Source organism: Arachis hypogaea, chromosome 4, assembly GCF_003086295.3.
Source record: "Arachis hypogaea cultivar Tifrunner chromosome 4, arahy.Tifrunner.gnm2.J5K5, whole genome shotgun sequence".
NCBI lineage: Eukaryota > Viridiplantae > Streptophyta > Magnoliopsida > Fabales > Fabaceae > Arachis > Arachis hypogaea.
The window spans coordinates 6726915-6736491 of record NC_092039.1 but is presented as its reverse complement, the minus strand read 5'-3'; the positions used below and the strand labels follow the sequence as shown (position 1 = coordinate 6736491).

The window sequence follows — 9577 nt, the reverse complement described above, 5'->3', positions numbered from 1 at the left end:
TTTTTTAGATATATATTTTTTTAAAATTTAGGACAAATTCGTCACACCTCTGTCGAACTCCATAATTTAAATAGTGTTTGTTTAATCTTCTGCGAACATGAAGTTCATCACACTTCCGACAAATTTCAAGTAGAGTTTGTCATACTATATAAACCGTGGGGCCAATTCAGTTTGTCGCTTTCTTCCTTTTAAATTTACTTTCTTCCTCCTTCGCTTGTGATATTCAGAATTTTCTCTACGAGATTTTTCGTCTTCCAATATCCGTAAAGTTCGTTATCCACTATATCGTCATCTTCAAGTCAGTATATAACATGTTAATTACAGTTACTGTTTACTGTTACATGTTAGTTAGAGTATATAACATATTAGTTAGATTTTTTATGTTATTATTTTTAAGTATAGTTACTATTTACTGTTTATAACATGTTAATTAGAGTAAGTTATTAGTTAATTGTTAATTAGTTTAGTCGGAATAGTTAGTTTAAGTTGTGAGTTAGATGATAATTAGTTGAATAATTAGTTAGATTAGTTTAAAATGATACATAGTTAGTAAAATTAAGTTATCAGTTAATTATTGATTAGTATGTTTATAGAGTTAGTTGAATATGTAATTGGATTAGATTAGATTAGAATGATACATAGTTAGTAAAATTAAGTTATCAGTTAATTATTCATTAGTATGTTTAGAGTTAGTTGACGGTTTCATGTAGTTGGTTTACATTTTAATTAGTAAGTTTATAAATTGATTAAGATGTAAGGTAGACAATTAGAACTTAGTTCATGTTATTTTATTTACTAGAGTGTAGTTAGATGGAGCAACAATTATTGGGGTATGAACATACGCTTTACAGATTGGATCAGGCTGAGCACATTGTCGAAAAACTTGATCGAGTGGTACACTTTTATTACTCTTGTTTATTATATTATAATAAAAATGTGAATTTGTAATTTTATGTGTTGACCCTCTTTTTTTTTACTTGTATTTTTGGTTCGGTAGGCGCCTCAGATCTTGCGCACCAGACGAAATTCGATGAGACGCCCAGTTGAGGAGATTATGCCAGATCTCAGGCGAGCCGGGTTTGAGCATGTGGCGTATATAGTAGAGTTCAAGCACGATTGGTCATTAGCGTCAGCATTGATAAAGAGGTGGAGACCTGAGTCCCATACATTTCATTTGCCATGGAGAGAGATGACTATCACCCTACAGGGCGTGACCTACCAGTTGGGACTCACGATCGATGGTGATCCTGTTGGTGGCTGCATCGATGGGTGGGAGCAGCACCATGATGGATGGTCCATTGAAAACTTTTTCCAACAGCTACTGGGTGCTATTCCTGACCTAGAAGATAAACAGTCATAGAGCAAGTGAACTGTCAAACTCACTTGGTTTCACAATACCGTTTGTAGAGAGCTCGAGCAGGATGTCATTGAGGAGCGCCTGTTGCGGTACAGGAGAGGGTATATCATGCAGGTGATCGGAGGTATCTTATTCCCGAATGCATCTGACTCTCGGGTACACATCAGGTGGCTCCCCCTGCTAGAGGACCATGACAGATATGGCAGGTTATCATGGGGATTGGCTGTGCTGGCATGGTTGTACTGCCAAATGTGTCGTGCCATGAAGCATAGTCAGCGCAATCTGGGTGGTTGCATTAGTTTACTGCTCTCTTGGGCCTATCTCCATATTCCATTACTATGGCCGGTTGGATTTGATACTCGTCGATTTCTACTAGTTGAGAGGTATTATTCATTTTTGTACTTTTCTTCATTAGTAAATGAAATTGAGAAATAATGTGTAATCATTCACGGTATTGTAGGTGGGTTGAGTACCGTCTAGATAATGCCAAAGGTGAGCACAGGCTTAGGCATTATAGGCGTATGCTGAATGGGATCGGCATCCTCAACGTAAGTGATAAAGATTTAAGAATTATAATTTTATGTTAATTAAATTTGGAACTTGTATATGATGTGTCTTACGTTTTGTGAACAGGTTGACTGGACGCCGTATGCTGGCCTACATCTGTAAGGTGTAGTTCCACCGTGGATAGCTGAGGCTGAAGCTTCGGCGGTGGTTGTATATCTGCTCCTTTGCTTTGCTATCATTGAGTGGCATCAGGTTAACCGTTCGGTCGCCTGCAGCACATTTTGACTAGGCCTCTGAACATCGATGAGATGCATCGGCACGATGGTAGGTTCGGGCAAGGCAAGTGGTTCTAGCATTTTATGGTTGCTGGCATGAGATGTGAGATGCTCGTGCAGACCATCACCTCCATATACACCACCATATCGACTTGCGTCCATCACGGTCATACATGACTTGGTATCTTCAGTGGGCCCACATAGAGTTGGTTGGTCAGGGTGACCAACACTTGGTGGCAGGCGGGGTTGTACCAGATGACCTCCTGATTCATGGTGTAGAATTTAAAATCCACAAACTAACCGACAAGTGTACCGGGTCGTACCAAATAATACCTCAGGTGAGTGAGGGTCGATCCCACGAGGATTGATGGATTAAGCAAAAATGATTGGGTGATTTACTTAGTCAGACAAACAGAAAATGATGTTGAGAGTTCAATAGTGTTAAACAGTAAATTCAGAGAATTAATAAAACAAACAATAAATTTGTATGAAGATTATACGAGAGAACAGTTAAGGTTTCAGAGTTATTTATCTTCTGGATTTCTATTTCTTACCAACTATTTTAATCATGCAAGATTCAGTTCATGGCAAACTATATGTGACTAAACCCTAATTCCTTAGACCTTTTTAGTCTCCTCTAATCTTCATCAACCGCCAATTTTTTGGTCACTTGATTTCGATTAAAGGGTTAAGTTCAAAACTAGTTTATGTGCCACAGAAACCTTAATTATCCAAATATAAGAGGATTATATGTCTCGTATTTTGTTAAGTCCAGATAATTAGTGATTTAGGAGAATTTGTTTTCAAACTATTGTTCATGTAAATTACTTTTCCAAGCTTTACAAGAACTCAATTAGAATAAGGGACATACTTCCATTCCACCCAGATTCATAAGATGAAGAACGAAAATAAATTCTTGAAATGGAAATCAATACAGTAATTAAAATAGAAGAGTAATAGTATCAATTCATACAATAAACAGAGCTCCTAACCTTAACAGTGGAGGTTTAGTTGCTCATGGTTCAGAGAGAAAACTAGGATTCTGAAAAGTTATAAAGTGTGGAATGAGGTAAGGGAGGTCAGGGTTAACAGCATCATCCACTTTCTTCCTCTTCTTCTATAAAACTCCATCAAATCCATCTGAATGCTACCTGAAATAAACAGAATTACACAAAACTCAAAGTAGCATTCATAGTGGCTAAAAAGTATTTGAATCTTGATTAAACTTAACAATTCAAATGCAAATTCACTAGAAAAAGATAGAAAAGATGCTCACGCATCAATTCACGACTCGGATGCTCCACAACTGCACCAGCCAGAGGATGGTGACCTTCCAGAGGTGCGGCCTCATGCTGGGGGAAGGGAGAGGTAGAAGTAGAGGGAGATGCAGTGGAGGGAGAGGTAGGCAGGGGGATCTAGAGGTTGCCCACGACAGAGATTCCATTAGCCCACCAGCGCGTGTGACAGAGGATGTTGGACACACGATTGGGGATCTTTCATGACCCTTCTCTGGAGACTACTTGTCCCTTAGACCACCTGGGTCACACCCTTCGGATGTCGGGCCTAGTCACCAGGGGCATACACTAGTTGCCAGTGCGCACCTTGACATTCAGTTCAACCTGCCATTCACCCTGCCAGACTTCTAGCCCCAGATAGATTATGAGCCCATTTTGGATACGCAGGACATGGTTGATGTGACGATGGATATGCTTGATCGGATGACTCGCTTTATCCAGGGGGTGATGGTGGGTTGCCGGATGTTCCGGCAATGCCACAGCAGACCTAGCCATTTTCACATAGGCACACCACTCCTCCACAATCTGCATACCGGCCATGATACATGGACAATCTATCTAGTGGGTCATCCTGCATTACAGATTACGCGACTCTAAGGGACCAAATGAGCACTCTAATACCTAATCCAGATCTGCCCCTCGGGCGAGGACAACACGATGTCAGACCTCCTGCATGTGGCACAGGTAGCTATCTTGACCCGAGACCTCTTGGATGATGTCCTGGTCCACATGGTGGTAGGCGAGGTTGTGGCTAGTAGGTTTTGTGATAAAATATTAATTGTGTTAAAAATGTGTAGTGTACAACAGTTAGTTATAAGAAAATATTAATTTTGTTATAATTAATATCATTATTTTAAAGTTCAAACAAGTATTCTATTCTCAAGTAGTCAAACGAAGTAAATTACATGGTACAACGCTTACAATAATAGAGTTATCCACCCTAAAACGACACTTATAACTAACGCCAGCCCCTCCACCGTTAAGAGCGGTACAAGTCCTATGCGTGTGAACGACTTGACAACACAATTCGTACCTCTTCTCCCCGCTATGCTCAACATCATCCATGTTGTTACAAATCCTGAAGCTGACGGGACAATCTCTCTTTACTCTCATCATTCTAGAGTTGGGTCAAAACTCAGATTTGTAAATAAAAGACCAACTCCATGCAATACACAGGATGCACATACTGCTTTCAATCAAGTCATGCATGAGACCAACCTGCAAGAACGTGACAGCAAGGAACATGAAGAGCCTGAAAATACCTACAATCACACTTACCATCATCAAGTAGCACTTGGTAATTCTGTTGCCTGGACCCAGGAACTACTGCTAACTCTTCAACCGTGAATGTAGTCCTCGACCAATCAAACTGGTAAACATTCATAGTGTTGACATGCTTCGAGTTGAATTATATGGCCTTTATCAACGTCTGTGAGAATTTAGCACCGACTTGAAGCTGGGCAAGGGCCTCTGAATCCTTCCTAGCAAAAAATTTACCCAAACAAAAATAACTTGACTTAACAAGAGTCGTGATGGGCAAATTATCAAAATCCTTCATGACAGCATTAATGCACTCTGAGATGTTTGTCGTCAAGTGACCAAACCGACGATCCTCATCCGCATACTGTGCCCAATGTAACTGAGGCATTTCTTCAAGCCAGTTTATGATTGCTACATTCTTTCCCCTCAGACAGCCAAAATAATGAGTGAACTCCTGCTGCAACTTTAAATACGCTGCGTTAACCAGAAACTTCTTTAAGTCCTTGTTTTTGAAGTGAGTCATGAAGTTGGCAGTAATGTGTCTTGTACAAAATGCATAGAAGGCATGATGTGGTTTTCATAAACTTTTCTCGGCGTTCAACACATCATCAATTAATTTGTGTCTGTCTGAAATCACTAAGACGCTGGTTGTGGTGTCACATGCTGCCGCAGATACGAAAGAAAGAACGACAAAGCCTCCTTCGTCTCACCCTCAACAACAACAAATGCAATAGGAAAAATGTTTGCATTGTCATCTTGAGCAATGGCCATCAATAATGTGCCTCCGTATTTACCATATATGTGGGTGCCATCGATAGAGATAAGTGGCTTGCAATGCTTGAAAGCCTTAACACACGGTGGAAATATCCAAAAAACCCGATGAAACTTGACAGTATTGACTGAACCAAGCCAATGTTGTGTCACAAATTGCACCCAAGTACCTAAAAACCCATCAACAGTTAGCACATGTAGATGGTGACTTTATACATAACTAAGGACAATGAAATGTATCTTACCGAGCAAGTACATCTGCATAACGAATAACTAACGAGGAAGCTCGTTGTATGACTCCTCCCAATTGCCATATATTCTAGTAATGACTCTCTGCTTTGCAAGTCAAACCTTTCTGTAGGAGGCCTTGTAACTGAAGTGATTCTCCACACCTCCTTATCGAACCCTGATGTTAATTATTGGATCTGCTTTGACCATTGTGAATATGTGTTGAGCAATCACCTTTGAATCTAACCTACGATGGTCTTGGCCCATGGATGTTTGCATGCAAGTATGAGGACCATTGTATCTCCTAACCTCCCATTTTTCTTATTTTCGGCGATATGATATGCTATGCGTTTTCATACAGATCCATCATTGGATCCCTTATAGCAAAACCCTCATGATTTTCAATATTATCTTCCATCATGTCAGCATTACCAAGTTCAACGTTTGAGCCCTCTTAACTACCTTCAAGTGGGATATTTAGATCGGACATCGTCCTTCTAATATTTTGTCTAACAGCTCCACTTAACGAACTATCATCAACAGTATCACAGATGATCCTCGTCCACCCAACTCAACAAAAAACATGAATAATTCCAACAAATGAACATTTGTCCATCGATTGTGCCACGACCTTATAAGACATACGTCCTTGTCGTCACGTAACCGATACCTAATTTAAAACAACAGAAATATTTTTCAAAACTGTGATCTAATAAACATAATAACAACAGAGTGGAGAACAAAGACAACTGTAACATACTTTTTTATAAAACAAATTGTCATTTACTTTGGACGGATATCTGTAATAAATATTTTTTATTTTTTTTTTGTGTGTTGTTGTCCAACAGAATGCAATATTAAATTTTTTAACGTTGTTAGACTGTTGACTTCTAGTGTCATATACGTAATTATTGGTTGCTTAAACTTAAAAACGATAGAACCTTCTTCATCATACACTATTTCACCATCATAATGAATGGATAACAATGGATTTATTAGCATTGTAGAAAAAAATGCCAAGATGAGAACCAAAGTGGAGAATAAAATTGTGGTTTTGAGCTCCGTTCTCCAACAACCATGCTTGTATTTTGGAAACTCCACTTGAAGTTCGTCGGGAAGTGCGGCGAACTTCATATAAATTATAAAATTTGTCAGGAGTCCGGCGAACTCTATTTAAATTATAGAGTTTGTCGAGGGTGTGACGAACTTGTCCTAAATCCAAAATAAAAAGTATCTAAAAAATTAAAGTTCAAATAACTGAAAATAAATATATGTTAATTTATTTCATAAAAAATTCCATTACACAAGCATGGAGTTGAAGTGTAAGGTCTCATATTGGTTGGGAGGGGAACGAGCATGCCTTATAAGAGTGTGGATACCTCTCCCTAGCATGACGCGTTTTGACGAGTGAGTATGAGGGGTTTCGGCTAGCATTCCTATCATCAAAGACAAAACCGTGAGGCCTTGTGTGCCAAAGCGGACAATATCGTGCTAGCGGGTGGTCTGGGCTGTTACAGATGGTATCAGAGCCAGAACCCGGATCGATGTGCCAGCGAGGGCGCTGGGCTCCCTTAGGGGGGTAGATTGTAAGGTCCCACATCGGTTGGGAAGGGGAACGAAGCATGCCTTATAAAGGTGTGGATACCTCTCCCTAGCATGACGCATTTTGACGAGTGAGTGTGGGGGGCTTCGATTAGCATTCCTATCGTCAAAGACAAAACTCTGAGGCCTTGTGTACCAAAGCAGACAATATCGTGCTAGCGGGTGATCTGGGTTGTTACATGAAGCCTCACTTGTTGCATTCTATATTATTTTATTCAATGATTTTTTTGTTTTTTATTGAAAATAAGGAGACTCGAATCCACGACCTCTTAGGTGAGTATAGATATGTTATTTGAATTATAACTCGTTGGCAATGAATTTCTTTTGTTGTTATTTCTATTTTTTTAATGTTTTATCTTTTATCATATAAAAAATTAATTATATTTAATTATTTTTTATGATATTAAAATCATAATATATTAAAAAATTATTTATTAATATGAATATCTTTTACATATTGTATTCACTAATTTATTTTAAATGCATGTATCAAAAGTATTAGATAAATTAATTTATATTATATATGCTATATTTTTTATGATAATAAAGTACAAAAATAATAATTTTATGTAGAAAACAACTTTGACATAAATAAATTTTTCAAAATTACTTTTAGTTATGAATAATATTAAAATATTAAATTATTATTTTTTAAGGAAACCTTTTATTTTGATATGACAATTGAAAATTTTTATTTAAAATAATAATAAAAAATCAACGTCACAAAATATATGATATAATATTTAATTTATACAAATTTTTAGTTTTTGTCCCTTCTTAATAAAATTCTTAGATTTATTATTATTTATATTATTAACTCATTCTAATGTATATATAATATATGATTGATCATCTTTTAGGGAGTATAAATCCAATTTTATTGGTAATCTTGTACTTAATAGAGTGGGATTAAGATAAATTTGCTTATCCAAATTCCGTGTGGTAGACACTATTAGTATTAATGCATGGAACATGCCTCTTTAGAGGGTGTTTGGTTCATGAAATATTTTTATATTTTTAAGAATTTCAGATTAAAAAAATTCTGAAGTAAAATTTTCGGTGAAAAGCTTTTTTAAACATATTAAAATATTTAGGCCATATATATATATATATATATATATATATATATATATATATATATATTGATTTACACTTCATACGAGCGTAAACTAACATACGCTAATGGATATCTTTAGTCTAGAACCTTCGAAATTAAAATGATATGTGCAAGAAAAAGATAATGAAATTCTTAGCACTAAGGGTGATTGAAAGGATATATATCATATAACTATATTTTATTATAGTAGATTTTGTCATAAGCTAATTGAGTAAGAAAAGAATACACTCTAAATAAAAACAAAATAAGGAGTCTCCATCTCTATCCTTATGGATATAAAATATGCCCAATATTGAGATGACATCGTGCAACGAAAGTCATAAACTCATAATAATAAAAAGCAGATAACAATATAACATAGTGGACATAAAAGGGTCTAATTTTTCTAAAATAAATTTCATTATTTCGACATCATACTGTGTTATTAAAATACAATACATTTCTATTAAACCTGTATTATATATAGAGAAAGTATCATATTAGATGTAGACTAAATCATGTACCAAAATCAATTACAGATATAAAAATACGTATATAGTCTATAATATTCAAAGACAGAAAAATTAAACCCCAATCTCACTTTTCATTAAGATTTGGATTTAGATTCTAATTCCACTCTCAAATAACAAATTCTACTAGAGATTTAAAATATATTTTTGCTATTATTTATTACGGTCTAATTATATATCTAAGTACTTTTACCAATTAAATTTAATTAAGTCTAAACTTAACAAAAATTATTTTTATCACATCAGTATATACATTACATGTATTTTAATAACAGAAAATATATCCTTCTTCGTCCTCATTTTTTTTCTCCTTCTCCATTTTTTCCTCCTCCTCTATTTAAATTTGCGCACATAGGTTCTTCTTCTTCCCTTCTTATTATTCTTCTTCTTCTTCTCTTTCGTTATCGTTATCACCAACAATATAAACATTTGGAAAAGTCTAAGGGGCCAGCAATTTTATTGCATTTTGGCCAGCATGTAACCAGCAGAGAAAGGTGAGCCATTTGATAAAATCTCACATCAATCTTACACCATCAAATCATCATTGATGGCTAATTGATGGCTATCAATTACAAATGTTGCTGGCCCCCTAGCATTGCTCTAAACATTTTGCTAATATCATTATTGGTTCTGATTTTCTCTTGTGCTATCATTAA

General features: G+C 36.2%; 1 protein-coding gene across 1 annotated transcript; it reads left to right on the top strand.

Moving 5' to 3' along the window:
- The first annotated feature begins 810 nt into the window (after positions 1–810).
- Positions 811–2026, top strand: LOC112794559 (protein MAIN-LIKE 1-like). The gene is made up of 5 exons (XM_025836553.1): positions 811–894; positions 998–1353; positions 1408–1740; positions 1818–1905; positions 1991–2026. The coding sequence occupies exons 1-5, from the start codon at positions 811–813 to the stop codon at positions 2024–2026; spliced, it is 897 nt and encodes a 298-aa protein (XP_025692338.1).
- Positions 2027–9577: the final 7551 nt, after the last annotated feature.